At 30.4% G+C, this 17,211-nt stretch overlaps 2 protein-coding genes across 4 annotated transcripts in view; both read right to left on the bottom strand.

Annotated features, from left to right (window-relative positions):
* LOC101503502 (protein NBR1 homolog) overlaps positions 1-2,458 on the bottom strand; it is a 5,053-nt gene extending 2,595 nt beyond the window's left edge. The window contains exons 1-2 of the mRNA XM_004515810.4: positions 2,261-2,458; positions 1-1,404 (exon numbers count right to left, since the gene is read on the bottom strand). Of these exons, the coding sequence (XP_004515867.1) occupies positions 1-1,404; positions 2,261-2,284 (1,428 nt within the window). The 5' untranslated portion in view covers positions 2,285-2,458. The remainder of the gene's footprint in view (positions 1,405-2,260) is intronic.
* Positions 2,459-9,594: 7,136 nt separating this feature from the next.
* On the bottom strand, positions 9,595-13,493 carry LOC101503838 (plant intracellular Ras-group-related LRR protein 9-like). Of its 3 annotated transcripts, none has more exons than XR_190483.4 (4): positions 12,459-13,493; positions 12,039-12,205; positions 10,830-11,557; positions 9,595-10,471 (listed from the first exon to the last, which is right to left on the bottom strand). XR_190483.4 is itself a non-coding variant. In XM_004515811.4 (3 exons), the coding sequence occupies exons 1-3, from the start codon at positions 13,203-13,205 to the stop codon at positions 10,915-10,917; spliced, it is 1,557 nt and encodes a 518-aa protein (XP_004515868.1). In that variant the 5' UTR covers positions 13,206-13,493; the 3' UTR covers positions 10,652-10,914. The 3 variants fall into 3 exon arrangements, 1 of the variants encoding a protein (XP_004515868.1); XR_012161277.1 differs by having other exon boundaries at positions 9,595-10,013; XM_004515811.4 differs by lacking the exon at positions 9,595-10,471 and having other exon boundaries at positions 10,652-11,557.
* Positions 13,494-17,211: the final 3,718 nt, after the last annotated feature.

Here is a 17,211-nt window from a genome sequence, read left to right as displayed (position 1 = left end):
AATGCGGAAGTTTCCTAGAGGAGGTGGCATTGAATAAAGAGTATGTGTCCCAGAAAATGGACAGTCAATAGGGGCACTGTAACTTGTAGCAGGACTCTTGGTTGGGGTGTAATTGGGAGCGACAAAATTGATTGATTTTCCACATATTTCACCCTTACCAGCAAGATTATCAACAATAGACGTTTTACCCTTGTCATCACTTACAGGAACTGCTGATGAAAGTGGTGCACTATCTACATTAGTGCGTGTATATGGATCACATGGGAGAATATTGAGATCAACTGGGGCGACTCCCACATTTCCAGCCTCCACCTGTCTACCGGCACTGGAGGCTGCCAGTACACCTTGAATCATGTTTCCAGCCTCGACCTGTCGACTAGCACTAGAGTCCACCCGTTGACTGCCATTGGAAGCTTCCCCAAAACCTCTAACTATGTTTCCAGCCTCCACCTGGCGATTGACAATGGAAGCTAAGTCCAGAAATGGAGACTGTGGAACTCTTGCTTCGGAGGTGACAAGCTCTTTAGGAACATCATTTTTTGAGCTTGGGCCAGCTTCAACATGAGACCAGCGGTGAGAATTCACAGTAGATTGTCCCGTTTTGGAAACGGGATCAGTGAAATTATGAAGCACCTGAGTTGAAGATCCAACTTTTGAAAGTGATAAATTAGAAAAAGCCTCCTGTACTGCTTCTGGCACAGAATACGAAACATCAGTTTTAACAACATTTCCACACATAAATGGGTCCGGGACAGGAGATCTTAAGGGGGTGGCGGGTCCACTAGACTTAGCATAGCCACTGGCATTGGAAGCTGAACCCACAGGTGGAGACTTTGGACCTTTAGATTCAGAAGGGACAGATCCTTCAGGAACACCATTTTTCGAGCTTGTACCACCTGCAGCACGAGGCTGCCCTTGAGGATTTAGAAAGGATTGTCCAATTTTGGAAATCGAATCAGCAAGATTTGCTAGACCTGGATTTGAAGATGCAGCTTTTGAAAATGATGAATAAAGAACCTTGCGCAGTGGCTCCGGCATAGCATGCAAAGCATCGGCGTTAATAAAATTTCCAATTTGAAATGGGTCTGAGACAGGAGGAGATCTTAAAGGGGTGGCACTTCCACTAGAACCATCAGCATCTGATTTACCACCAGAATTATTGATCATATGTACATCAATTCTCAAGAATTTTAATTGCTGTCTCATCACATCACGCAAATCATCATCATCCACAAGATTCACCAAGTCTCCATCTTCATCAACATATCTCAGAATAAAATTTGCATCGGAGGTGAAGTTGAAAATAGAACTTATCTTAGCTCTCAACCCAATCATATTAAGATCCAGTCGATTGTTCTCATCCACACTAGCACTGAAGCGCCTGAGAGTATCTTCATATTTCACCTGTACGGAAATAATAAGTGGCATGATATGAAGTCCGCTATTATATGTCAAAAACGATATAATATTACTACTTTGAAATGAATTATAAGCAAAAAAGTATCGTTGATGTATATGGTCATAATTTCTAATGAGATAGATCAACTTTTCGTATACCATTTTTGCTTATATTTCATTCCAGTTAGAGTATTTATTAGTAAGTCTTGCACAATAACTTTATTCGAAATGACAATAGGCATCCATAAATCCCATACTCATGCCAATAGAGCCTACTGGATCCTTCCGTTATTGATCCAACAGATACCCCAAATATAGTAACACGGAACCGTAGTAAAAAGAACCAAGTGCTATTTGTTCATGAAAGCAAATCCGTTTTAATGAAAAAAGGTACTCCTAACCAAACTATAAACAAATAAATTCGAACAAATATTGTAAGTAATTTTTTTCATGAAACCCATGTTTCGGGTTTCAGGGCAAAAAGAAAACAAATCATTCATACGGTAACACAACATGCATCACTTGCGATTAAACTGTTTCAGTTGCATCCGTGTTCCGATCATCAAAACAATAAAACTAAAGGCAAAATTAGAAAGGGATACACATCATACAATTACAACAAAGTCTACGATGAATTGAACACAATATCATCACTATCATACTAAAAACTCCAACTCCAAATCAGATGCAAAAATAGTCACGAACGAAACACGATTAATTTCATTTCCACCATGCAATATACCTAATTGACTTAAAGCAGTGCATGATGCAACAAAAATAACATGAATAAAAAAGAGAATTGAATTGAAAGCCAAGTAATCAAACAAAAATTGAAGAGAAAGGGGAAAATTGAGATCGGAACCTTGATGACCATAGCAGAGTCCATAGCTATGAGAAGGAAAGCGATGAAGAAGTTACAAGCGAGGAAGATAAGTGAAAACCCTAACCCTAAACAGAACGAAACTTGTTATTCGGATCAGATATTTAGAGAGAGTAAGAAGCTTTAGCGTACCCGTTAGCCGCTACTTACGCTCTATGAAACGGAGAGTGATATATATATATACTGCTCTGCTTGGCTTGGCTTTGCGAGCAAGAAAATTTCTTTTTTGACTTTTTATTAATTGTTTTTCTAGATTTATATTACTTCTTCGCAAAGTTTAGTTGTGGGACCTGCAAACACAAACTACGTCTTATCCATTGATGATATTCATTTCTTTTTTCTTTTTGAAAAAAAATTAATTGAAGTTTTGTTCTCGCATTTTTATTAATTTAGAAAATTAATTCTATATATTTTTAAATTTAATTTTTTCTGTTCTTTCATCAAAAAATTTAATAAAAATTAATTTTTTTGGTATATTTTAAATGACGTAACATATAATACAATATATTGAATAATTTTAATATCCATTAAATTAAACCAACACCCTCTTAAAGCTTAAGTTTCAACTTCTGACATGATTTATTTTTGTAATATAATTAATATTATATAAATGATTAATACATCTAGATAATATTATATCATAAGATTTTATATCGTGTCATTTAAAATATGTCAAGTCACAATTTTTAATTTAAAAGATCTGAACGAGGATCAAAACTATTGAATTTTAAATTAGAATAACCAATTCTATGAATTAGTGAAAATAAGAGAATCAAAATGGCAATTAAGTATTTAAAAAAGTGAAGCAATAAAAGTCACTAGGATTAAAGGTGCAGCATCAAATGAGTATGGGTAGAAGTGTAAGTGGACAACATAAATCTAATCAACTCAAACATCCAAACCAAACCAATGATCAGACTCATCACCCATTAAGCCCAATTCCAAACCATATTGATACTCTCACATAGACACAGTCACTTTATTGCATCAACCTCTCATTCACTCACGCTCATTAGTATTTATAGTATCATATCATTCCCTTAGTTCTCACCTTGCTCGTCCATAGCCCACCCGTTGAAATTCTACCGCCCACCTCGCTGGCTTTCACCTCGCTCTTTATTTCTCTCCTTGCGGTCACAACTCACGAGCATTTCTCTCCTCGCTAGTGTTTCTCTCCTTGGTATTTGTTTATCTCACAACTTCTTTATTTTTCCTCTCTCGACTGTTTCTCATCGTCGTGACTTCATCCCCGTTTTTTGTCTTGATTTTTTTTTTTTATCACAACTTGTTTCCCTCCATTGAGGTAACAAAATTTATTCTTTTTTGTTGTTTTATGTTTCTATTTTGATTATTGTTTCCTTTTTTATTTTAATATTTTGATTTGTTCAAATTGTAAATAAATTACATATTATAATTTCTAACGGTTTGTCTTTGTTTTTCTTCAGATTTTTACCATTCAAGTAGACTATTATTGTATACTTTAGATTGTTGTTGTTTCACATTGTAATTTAAATTCTCATTTAGAATATAGTCAACTAAATTCAGATTTAATTTGGCACGCTACTGTCTGTTTTTTATTTTAATGAGTTGTTATTGCACTATGTTATTTCAAATTCTGTTTTAGGGGACCAAATTATATAATACTACTGCATATTTTGTTTTAATCTTTTAGATGATTAAATTGCGAGTTTGTAGTTATTCAAAATTATATTTTATAGGAAGAAACTAAAATAACTATTGCACTTGTATATTTTATTTGTTTGAAATTCAATCACGAGAACTGAACCAACTAGTATATCATTGATTTAGTTTGGTTGATTTATTTTTCACATAAAATCAAATCAAACTGGCCTGTTACATCCTTAAATATTAAATGCATTTGAGTCATTTGAATAAAACATAAGGCAATCAATTTAAGGTCAAATTTGACCACATTCTAACTCAATTAGAACGGATCTCATGTAACACAGGTAGACATACCATGTATCGAGTTGGTTTGGTTATAAGCTTCTACACAATGAACTAAATTGAGTTCTTATTTGTGGGCATTTGCATAATGGGTCAATTCAAGGTTTTTTGCTATTTTTTACACACAAAAATGGCTGTTGGTTAATTTTTTATACATGGCTAGGGAAAAAAAGAATTACCTATTTAAATATTTTTAAAATGGTTTACTAAATTTAAATTATAAATAAGTGTCGTGTGAAACTTAAAAATAAAACATGAGTAGTAAATAGTAGGTAAATTTATATTTTTAATATTCTATCTTATTTAGTAATCGTGATATTTAGGTCTTTTATTATTATTTTTCTTATATAAGTCTTTTATATTTAAAAAATAGACAAAGTACCATTTTAGTTTCTGAAAATATAGAATTTTGTTATTTTAGTTCTTGATTAAGTAAAAAATATAAATTAAATTACGACTCATCAAAAAAGTTTTTAAAAGATATAAATTATTATGATAAAAAATATAATATATTTAGTGTCAAAATAGTCAATGACTATTACAATGTTAAAAACTAAATTAACTGATATTTTAATAATTATGTCATATTATGCAAAAACACTTTAATTGTATCAATCATAATAAAATTTAAAGATTAATAAGGTGCTTCTAATTCTAATGTGGGATGTTACTACTATATATTTGAGATATAATTTTATTGTAGTTTTACATTAGTATCGACATAGCAATGCTAATATAATCTTTAATTTTTCTTCCACCTAAGGTTTGTATTACAATAATTAACTGATAGATAGTGTCTAAACAATTTGATATTAATTTTAAATAGTTCGATGTGTCAATAAAATACAATAAAATTAACTCGTATAATGAAAATTTACATAATATTACTTTTGAAGTATATCAATATTATATCTATAATTTCATATTAATATAAAATTTATAGGCATAATCCATGTGATATAAAAGTAGATTTAAAAAGAATTTAACTTGTATAGAATTTTGGCATGTTTTAAAAGAAAATCGTTTAATTTTGAAAGAACTTTATAGGTCACTTTTTTTAATGTAATTCAAAAATATCTCAACAAATATCTATTATTTATTTGACATATTTTAATTAAATTTATGTGTTAAAAAAATTACACCGTAATATATATAAGAATTAATATCATTTTGAAATAGAGATATGCCATAAAAAAATTATAAAAAGTATGATAATATTAAGTTTAATATCTTAATATTAACGGATCCTAATCCAAAAATATGACTTATAAAAATGGGACTCCAAATTTGTGATCTAACACCCAAAATATAAAAGGATTTGAATATAAAATAATATAAAACAAATATAAAATAAATGATAATCTATGTGATATTATATAAAAAAAATGTGTATCAGATACTATTAGATCAATAATTTTTTTTCCTAATCTATTCACGTGTATATTATTATAATATCTATCAAAATTGATTAAATTAAATTTTTTTATATATTTATTTATTCAATTTTAACTTTAATAATCAAATAACTTGTTTTAATAATTGAAATTAAAATTAAAATTTTAGTTAAAATAATGACAAAAACGTCATTTTAAAATAGAAAAAAAAAACTTCAGTGATATTATGTATAAAATATAGTCAAATTCATAGATCTCATTCAATTGGTGATTTAATTTTCAAATGTACCGAGATATATCAAAGTAAAATTTGCATCAGTAGTGAATGAGAATAATCGAATGAATTTTGATGTGTATGCATTGAGGGGAAATTAGAAAGAGATATGCAAATCGATTCTCATTTAATGCAACTGACCCTGTTTGTTATAAATTATTTTTAAAAATAATCACTTTTTGAATTAGTTAATTATAATGGTATATATATTTTTATCTAAAACAAATAAAAAAATAGATAGGTTAAAATCTGTTACCAACAAATTAAGATTGAATTTAAGACCTCTTTGGTGAAAATCTTTTAGCATCTCTATACATACCACTGGTCGACTTTGAAAACATATGATATTTTATGTGTGTGAGTTTAGGTGCAAAACTTTTTATATATAAAAAAAAAAAAAAGAGTTCAATTAATAGTAAAAATAAATTGACGGTGATATTATTCTCAAATACCAAGTTCAATATTTAAGGAAAATAAAAATTCGTTATTTTCAATTGATGGAAAAAAGTATAAAAATAATAATATGGAGACTTCTTTGAAACAGATCTAAGACTAACACAAACTCAAGTTTCAAATTAAAAAAAAAAAAAACAAAAAAAAAACAGAAGAATTAAATAAAAAATTGCAAAACATTTGGATTCTCGCTTTCCAATTTCAAAAGAGGTCAATAGTATCAATTACATGTATTTTTCTAAGCTTTGAAAAAATTATTGCTAACTACACGAAGTTAGAACACTGGCCTATTCTACAAAATACAATTCAAACTACTTGTTAAACATGATTTTTTCCCGATCAAGATCAAAATCTTCTGTGAAGATATAATTAACCTGTAAAAAAAATCAACTACTACTACTACTAGTGAATAATGACGAAGATAATTTTAAAGAATCTATATTAATTGGCTTCTGCCTTAGGTGATCTGAATAAAACTTTGACCAAGTGCCACACCACATCAAGTGTTATTCGCCTACTTTTATGAACCAAAACCCTGCGACGGTTGCCTGCAAAAGTTAACAGCACCATGATTGTGATCCATATAACCATGGTGGCTCGGATAGCCAAGATCGTCACCGAAGCAATTGCTGCGGTGATAGCCACGTAAAGAAAGGGCACCCCCGATGTCAAAAGATCAAACACAAAACAGAACACGGCCAAGGCGACCAACAACGTTGTGTAGGTGACTCTGCTAATCTTTTTCATAGCCAAAGAAAGAAGCTAATATAATGACAAATAATAAATTGGTGTTTATATATTTAATGTATTGTAACCACTAATCAGTGCTTTATTTTTTTATGAGTTGGTGAACTATATTATATTACATGAGGCATGTGCAGAACATGGGATATTTCAGAGGTGGCTGTGGACCATGGTATTTGTAGTATAATGTCTACGGTATATATTGAGGGGTTTTGAAAAAGGGAAATATTCCTAAAGGCTTAAAGGGGTCACCAAATCGCTATCGAATATTTTTTATGATGCTACAGTGTGATATTCTTCCTTCCAGACTCCAGCCCAACATCAGGAGTTTTTTATTGAGGAACCAACATCAAGAATTATTACAAGTTTACAACCGCGTTACTAAGATAATAATCTGATTTAGTGTAAAAAATAATAATAGTATTTATCTGATAAAAGAAAATAGGAGGAAAGGGGAGAAAATTTCGTAATTGGTTTATTTCTTTTCGTAATTGATTTTTTTTCCTTTCGTAATTGTATCCCTATGATAAGGAACAAACAATATAATTATAATTTATATCTGATCTTACTAGGACCAATTTACCAATCGATATCTTTGGTACAAAATGGATGTATATAGGTGGTTTAAAAAAAAAAGACAAATCTTGGTGTATTTCTACGTGATTTTCTTGCTTTTCTTTTAAAGTTGCGCTGATTATGTGGGGTGTTACTAGTAGTTTCTATATTACTTATTTTTTTGAGAAGCAAGATTCTATAAGTATGTGGATCATGTTTTGCATTAACTTCTCAATTATGTATACCGTCTCAATTTACTACATAGATTTTTCATTAGAGGGTGCTAAATTTCTACAAACATGCATGGAAGTTGTTAAAGAAACCATCTGACTCCAATATTTTAATCTAATACTCCCTCGCTCTTAAATTAATTGTCAAATTTGCAACAAAAAAGAAATATTTTAAAATAATTGTCACTTTTTATTTTTAATATAATTTTAATTACATTATCTTAACTGTATCCTCTAATTATTATAATTTACATCACTTTCAAATTATTATTACTACTATTATTATATTTGCATTTATATAATAGAAATACACTAATAAGTGATATTTGCATTTATTATAATAGACATACACTAATAAGTGATAAGAATAAATTAGTAAAATTACTATCTATTTCTTTCAATTATAATATATTTTTAATTTTAAATGATTAAGTGCAACAAATAGTATTGAACCTAAGGAGTACTTTACATACGCATGTCGTGGATTTGAGCACCACTTGTATTTATGGAAGTGGATAAATGTAAGTTTTTTCATTCTCATTGAGTCATAAGACTTTTTCTACTTTAGATTGAGTACTAACTCCTCATCTTAAATTTTCACAAACATAATATGATTCTTTTAATCGAAATAGCCAATATTAATCAATATTAATAATTATTATTAATTTTGTTAATTCTAACTCCTCAAACCACCAAACAAACGTAATGCGATCTAAACAAACTATGGAAAAAAATTCATAAAATTCTTGCTTTCACAATTTATATCAAGATTTTTCTTTTCATTAATTACGAGTAGTTTCCATTATTTGTTTGCTTATGTGGAATAAGATTTATTTGACTTACCATTGTTTTGATTGCTGATGTAAAGTGGGTTTTTTTTACAGAGATGATGTAAAGTGAGTTTTTTTTTTACAGAGATGATGTAAAGTGTGTTCCTATCTTAAGAAAAAGCAAAGAATCGTAATCATAAATTAGGAGATCAATTGTTGATTGATACTAACGACTCTAATGAAAACACTTTGTCAGACCCTTTTATAGAAAGACTTATTTGAATTTTTGTATAAGTGTCATACAAGTGTTGAACACCTCTGACACTTATTTTTAGAAATGACTGGTGTTTCATAGAGACAATTCTTTCATTTTTCACCTCAAAAATTCAGATGCAGGAAAGTTTGGCTACCCATCCAAACTTCTGCCACAAATAAAATCCAATGCAATGTTGAAATAAAGAAAGGGTCTAACAGAAAGAAACAGAAAAAATTATTAATAGAAATTAAGAGATGAAAGGGAAAAAATAGGAAGAAGTCAACAATAGTATAGAGAGTTGGAAACTCTTTGCATGTATCATTTTTTGTTAACAAACTCAGACCGACAGAGACCAAACTAATCAACATTTATTAAAGTCATGGATGATTTTGGAGTTTCGACAAGGCAAGGGATTCGCCTCGTGTGAGTGCCAAATTTCGGGGTAGATTTTGAATATTTACTCATTATTAAATGATTTCAAGGATAATACTAGGATAGCATGTCCTAGATCTATCAAAACCCATCACACCAGTTTTTCTCCTCATGCATCTATTCACATGAGAGCCCCTAAGTAACACTCAGATTTTGTTTGGGAGTTTGGACGAGAGGGTTTTTGGAGGGAGGAGGGAAGAGAAAAAAAAATCATTTTTTTTAGAGAACTATAAATGAATGTTTATGGTTAATGTGTTTTTATTATTGAGAGTAATATAACAATGTTTTTATTATTGAGAGTAATATAACAACGTAGATTGGATTTAAAGAATTTATAAAAACCCTCCAAAATCTCACAAATAAACACCCCAAAATCCTCCTCGTCCAAAGCCTTCCATTTTTTCCACTTCATTCCTTTTTTTCAAAATCTTCCTCTCCCCTCCTAAACTCACAAACACACTAAAACAATCATCCTCTTCGCTTTGTCCACCAGTGATGATAGAGACACCAAAAGCATCTCCATCTATTATATAATTTAACATTATCAATCGCCCTCTATTCATCTCCTTCTCCACACAAACACAACTCCATGCCCAGATCCTATGACTCCATTGTTAATCACAAAGCCAATATCACTTCCTTCTCATTGTGAGTGTAGCCTTTAACCCCAAAAATAGAAAGAACAACATCAACCCAAAAAGCACAAGAACATGTATAACTTAAACAAAAATCAGAGGAGAGAAGAAAAATCATCATAAAAAAAACTTGCATACAGAAGGAAGTAAGGGAGGAGATGTAGAGAGGGATGATCACCGCCACTCTGCAGCAAACCTGCCTTTTGGCGTGTCATTGTCGTAGGATGCAACATACTCATTCAGTCACATTGTAACGTTGATCTCGAAGTGCTTCGCCAACAGAGCTTCAACGTGGCCACGTTCACTACAATGATGACCTCGCCACCACTCATGGCCTCCATATGTGGTAGATTGCAGTTCTCCTCTTTCCTTTTCCTCTATCTTTAACTCTCCCTTGCAAGCTCTATCTCACTATCTCACTAGATGTGCGGTTGATGTGGCTTCGCCTATTAGCGCTGAGTAGGTATTCGGGAGAGAATGGTCTATAATTTTTTGTAGATAGTCCACCATTAAATATGTGATCTCACTCAATCAAATGCTCAAAAATAGTTGGGTGTCATCCGCACTATTTTTACAATAGTGATATCCAATCAAGATGTTCAAAGTTGCTTGTATGTACATTATATATTAAGAACTATAACTATAAATGACCCATGAAAAAATGTGAAAACCGCAAAGTTGTTTAATTTTGGAAGAAAAAATTGTGAAACTGAGAACAACGCGAAGATTGGACTATTAGAGGAAAAACCTTAAAATAGAAAAGATTAATTTTTCTCATTTGTCTGTTGCGTGTAAATAAAACTGTTATTATTCTAGATAGTAAAAAGGAAATTATGTTACCATTCACTCTCCCTAGCTAGGTGATAACATTAGGCAGCTTCCAGTAGCAAGTCCCCAATGCTTGCTAGACTGCCACTTCATAAACTCATAGCTCTTGATCAAGATAATTCTCTTTGGGAGTTCTAGGGGACATGGTACTTCCGATATACTCGGTTACATTTCCCGAAACATTTTTCAACCAGGATGTACTTCGTGTTAACCAACCATTCTGTCCTTGTTCTTGAAGTTCATGTGTGTTTTTGCTCTCCTCCTCTGCCAATATATCAATCCACCTCTTGGCCATGTAAGACTTAATGGCTTGGACCCCTTGATTGACAACCTCCATAGGTGGCAATTCAATAGGGTTCTGATCCAAGTTTATCTTGATTAAACTATCAAGGCGACCAAATGTATCAGGAAGTGCATGAATTTGATTGTTGCTGAGATCCAATTCCTTGAGGCTACTCAGATCACCAAATGTCTCTGGTATTTCTTGAAGGTCACTAAAGTTACTACTCAGGTTGAGAACTTCAAGACTAGTTAATCTCCCAATTGCAATAGGAAGCCCATGTAGTTCATTAAAGTGAGCATCTAGATAGCGCAACGACTTCATCTCACAAACAGATGAAGGAAGGGATCGTATCTTGTTTAAACTAATCAAAAGCTTCTGTAAATTCTGTAATTCATATCCGATATTTGTTGGCAAATATGACAGACTATTAAAGCTTGCATCCAACTCCACCAATGATCTGATCATTTAATGTACAAATAAATCAATCCATATCAATAATATATAACATTCATAGTTTAGATGCATATAATGAAAGAAAGCAAGATTTCAAATTAGTTAATGAAATGTCATTCAAAATATTTGGACATTTGCGGAGTAGTATATTTTAGGTTGCAAGATGTAAATTAAATAATTCTGAAATGATCTAGATATCGACAACCTTCATTAACATCAAACGAATTTATTTAAATGGAAGTGGACAATTCAATAGTGATAAATAAAGGGAATTCAATAAACGGAATAAAAACATATAACTGCAAAGTCAGGTGCACCGTAAAGCCAGTTCTAAAGGATCCTGGTACAAATCTACAAATTGGATCCTCTAATGTTGAACTTATATGTTACTAAACCACAATCATTACCCAAAAAAATGACACTTTTGACAATATAAAGAATGGTGTTCTCATGTACTAGTGTTTCTCTGTAATATATCTATTTACCTGCACTGACTAATGGAATCAGGAAGGGCAGTCAACTTATTTCCAGAGACATTGAGGATTTTCAACTTTTGCAACAAACCAATTGAATCTGGAAGTGACTTCAAAAGATTTGAAGAGATATTAAGCTCCTCAAGAGTTTGCAACTCAGCTATTGTGTCAGGAATAACCTATCATGACATAGCCAACAAAGAAAAATAACCCAATTATAAAACAGATGAAAACAAAATCCTCCATTCACAAACTATAATCACACAAATAACAATCGTATTTTTTAAACCGTTGTTGTAAAAACTATTCATCTACAAAAGCCAATAACATACTTTAATAATGAACACTTGCAGAATAGTATTAAGCTCAATTAATTTATATCATAAGAAATGAAACTTGGAAACGAAATACGTGAAATGTGAGCATGGTTACCGAAAGTTGATTGGTGGAGAGATTGAGAACCACCAACGAAGAAATGTTACAAAATGCCTCAGGAAGCGTTCTCAACCGTTGTTCCGTAAGATCCACTCGGTCAAGAGCTTTTTCACGCGCCTCCTGCAATATCTTCGCAACGTGTTCTTCACATTCCCCATCGTTAACCACATCACCATCACCATCGTTATCGTTCTCACCATCATCCTCATAAATCTTCACAAGCCGCGTCTCTGCATCCTTGAGTAGCTTCTCGTAAGCATCGTGCATCTCATCACTTTGCAACAGAGACTTGTAAACGCGCTTCTCATTCTCAGCTGATTCCCTGCATTGCTTCTCTCTTTCGGTAAGGTGAATCCGCCATTGTTGTTCGTCAATTTCGGGAGGCCTCGGAAGCATAACGATCTCTTCCAATTGACGAGATAAATGGGCTTCGAGATCGACCAGTTTGGCTTTGGCGTTGTCCACTTCCTCGTGGGTGGGCCTGTCGCCGATGATATTTAGGACTGATCGGGCCTGTGAAACATCTGAGATGGCCCGGGTCATTGCGGCTAACAATTTGGGGTCTGTGAGATTGGGCATTTGGCCAACGATTGAAGAAGAAGATGAAGATGAAGGATCTGACGGTTGGGGTTGTTCGACGTCGAATTGAGATTGGGGATCTTCGGTTGGAGTTTTGGTTTTAAAAGATTGGAGACGAGACATGACGTAGGAGAGGATGGGGAAGGTTCCTGGGTTGGGATCCATGGCGGTGACAGAGTGAGTATGAAATGAAACCAAATGAAGATACGCAACCAAATTTATGTAACTTTGAGATTTAGAATAAACGGTGGAAATTTAATTAGTTAGTATAGCGTTGCTCTTAAGCTCAAGCGCTGGAATAGGGGGAACTACATTCACTTCTTAAGGATTGGGAAATTGGGATGACATTTTAAGAGTCAGCGATTGAGAATTGCAAAAACCTTGCCTTTTATTAAATGGTTACCATAGTATCCCACGATGGAGTTGTTCGCCAATTTATCAATAATAAACTCCATACATTGTCAACAACTCTGCGAAAAAACTTGGTAATTTTTTTATTTTTTATTTGATGAAGAAAAAAAAAGCTGCTAGTTATTAAGGAGTGTGTCAATTTATACTTTTTTTTCCTATTTTTTATCCACAAATTCATTTAAAAATTTAAATAAAAATAAATTAGTGTTATTGAGATATAATTAGACAGTTATATAATTACTATAAATAAATAAATATAACTGAAAATGTCATATTGTATTTATTAAGTAATGTTATTAAAAGATATGAAATTTGTTAAAAAAAAAGTATAATGAAATATATAATACGTAAATGTAAGATTCACTTGAAATGCACATTTGAAAATAAAGATAAATAATAATAATAATAATAATAATAATAATAGTAATAAATAATAATAATAATAGTAATAAATAATAATAATAATAAATAAATAAATAAATAAATAAATAAATAAATAAAATAAACTATACCAAATTCCATTCTATTTTTATTTTCCATTTCACCCTTTTTCTTTCAACAACACCTACCTCTCCTTCATTTTTTTTCTTTTTATTTCTTTTTACTCCACAATATAAATTACACATATAAACTGTTAACTCTTAAAATAAATTTAACATTGTAAAAGTATAAATTCTCATACTCTTACAAATGTTTTTGATTAAGATTTTGGAGTTATGATTAGTGAGTTAAAAAAAGAGAAAAATATCCATGTTTTGAAAAGTGTTTATTGAGATTCTTTGAGATAAATACACAATTCTAATATTAAAAATGAATCGTTAAAAAAATATGGTTTTATTTAAAAATCTTACTTTTGTGTGTTAGAGTATATTTTAAGAATTTTATGGTTTCTTATAGTCAATTAAACTTTAGAATATTTTTCTAAAGTGTATTTTTTATACTCATATTTGTTAGCTGATGTCCTGTCTGTTACGCTGATAGTTGTTAGAGATCAAATTTAATCAATTTTTCATAGTTGTTAGTAGGGGACGATCATTGTCACATATTTTTGTTATGCTATAATTATTATTTTACTTGTCTTCTATATTAAAGTATTTATTTAAAAATTGGAAAACACGACATTTGATTTTGTATGTCTTTCATCATTTATTTATGTTCATACTCTTTGTTATATAATATGTTTATAGTTTGACTTATTTATGAGTTATAATTAAAGTATTTAAATATTGAATTGATGTATAGTTGAATATGTTTTTCATAAGTTACAATAAAATGAGAAATGATATTTAAATATGTGTTTTGAAAATCATTGTTATAATTATAAAATTGTTGACGGAGGTAAGTGCACATAGCTAGATCATTTTGATCGAAGAGAGTTACCTATTAGATGGAGTCGCTCTTATGAGATATGTCATATGAGGATATGAACTATCAACGAGATGTAAGTTCCTTAATTGATGTGATATGATGTGTTGCGGAACTGAGATGAAAGGACTATTCATTAGATGGATCCACCCATAAGAGAAATGCTACATTTAAGAGGGGAGAGCTATCAATGAGATGAAACCGTTTCTTAGTTCTAAAAAATTTATGTTTTTACTTGTTTGATTTTTAAGGTTGCTCATTGTGATTTTACTTATTTATTAATTAGATTTTAAATATTTCTATATGAATGGCTAAATTATAAGTTTGTTGTTTTTATCATTTTATACTTTATTTGATAATTATCTATATTTCATATAGTATTGTTTAGCATAATTGCCACAATTGTAAAACAAATTTTCACGTTTTTTGTGTGTTTCCCTTTTAGTTGGTGGTGGTTGTTATCTCTTCACTAAATCTTTGTGACTTATCTCTCCATGTTGTTTATTTTTTTCATATTCACAAACAGTTGAGTAGCAAATTATGAGTAGATTAAAGTCTCAATCATTTTTTTGGTAGGCCTATTTGGTCGATGACTCTTACGTAAAGTATTTGTTGAGTCGTGATATATTTTGCAACTATTTTGAGTTTAAAAAGTCTTTTAGATATATATTAAATATTAGATTTGTCATTTGAAATATTGACTGAGTTGAAAGTTTGAAACATAATTTTAAATTTGAAAACATTAAAGTTACATAAGATACTCTATTGAAATCTCGAGAAAATATTATATATTTTTGGAATGATTGATATTTATAACTATGAAACTCGTTTAATTATTAAGTTAACTAGTAAACTTGTCAGACTGGAAGTATAATTTGAGCCTCATCGACGCTGTTCGATTTTCGAATTGTGACACCACTTAATCACTCAAATAAAAATTCTATTGTAGATTTTATTTTTCTTTTGAAATAGCTAATATTAATAATTAATTATTAATTATATTAAGGGAAAATAGTTGAGCACATGGTTTTCTTATCTTTGCCAAACCATTTTTTTAAAATGGAGAAAAACTCTATTGCAGATTTGATTCTTAGCATTTTAATTTTATCTAGAAAAGAAGTTGATATGCAAATTTTATTTTACAAGAAAAATAAATTTAATTAAAATGTTAAAAATGAGAATTGTACAATCAAATAGATTATGTATTAAAATATTTTTATCTATATTTTGATATCAACAAAAAAAGTCAACAAAACAGAGGTACTGACGAAAAAATATCAAACCAAAATTTTATTCCTAACAACCTAATTACTTTCTTCTACATATGATCAACACTTAAGAATAATGCAATGTCTATCTTCTTTAATGTTATCCATCTTCGAAAAATATATATTTGCAGATGTTTATTCATAATGATTATAAGTGGTCTCTGAGATGATTGATTCAAATACATATTGACAAATTACATGTAAAATTGGGAGAATGTTGAATTCGATGATAACCTTCATTAGTACCTAACTCAAAATATTATACCAACTAAACAGATTTTTCTTAGGTATTTTAAAAAACACATGAAATACAAACTCAAAACTCTCAACGAAATATAAATTCAAAATGTTGCATTAAGACGGTAAACAATGAATAAAATAACGTTGAACTTACACAACGAAATCATAAAATAAAATAAAAAAATAATTTAAAAATATTTAAATACCACTTATCTAAATTTAAAGAAAATATAAAAAAAATTAAAAAGATAATTTTATGGCAAAAATAACCCTTAAATCACCTTTTCTAATTGAAAAAAGTACATAAATGGATGGGCGACGCTGCTAGGTTAGCATAGGATGATTTCGACTGCTTAGAAAAATATGGACAACTTGGATTGATAAATGTGGATAAAAATATAAAACAAACAATTATTATATCCAATTATTTTTATAAAATACAATTAAATTATAAATCAACCAATAAAAATTAATATATTTAATCTTTAATACAAACTAAATAAATATATCAATTGCTTCTTATAAAAAAAATTTAAAACTTTACACAACTTTCAAAATTATTATTCCTATATGATTTAACCATTTATATAATGTCACAACTCAAACAAGTGCATTAATCATTCGGGAACATCTAGAAAGATTCTGATAAAGATGATGATGCTGAATGATGAGGATGTAAATAAATGAGTGGAGAATTTCATGGATTAAACTAAATGATCCAACAATTTCAAAAAGACCAAGTTTTTCACTCAAGCAGTTAACACGTAGGCAGAGTTTGCATCTAGCATATTCCAACTGTCACCACAATACAAAGTTCATGCCCCGATCTTTTCTTCTTAACCTCATAAATAGAAAAACAAAAGGCACAATAATACAAATCAAGGAGG

This window comes from Cicer arietinum, chromosome 7 (genome assembly GCF_000331145.2).
Source record: "Cicer arietinum cultivar CDC Frontier isolate Library 1 chromosome 7, Cicar.CDCFrontier_v2.0, whole genome shotgun sequence".
In the NCBI taxonomy this organism is placed as follows: domain Eukaryota; kingdom Viridiplantae; phylum Streptophyta; class Magnoliopsida; order Fabales; family Fabaceae; genus Cicer; species Cicer arietinum.
The sequence above is the reverse complement of the archived record's forward strand: the minus strand, read 5'-3'. Positions and strand labels throughout refer to the sequence as shown.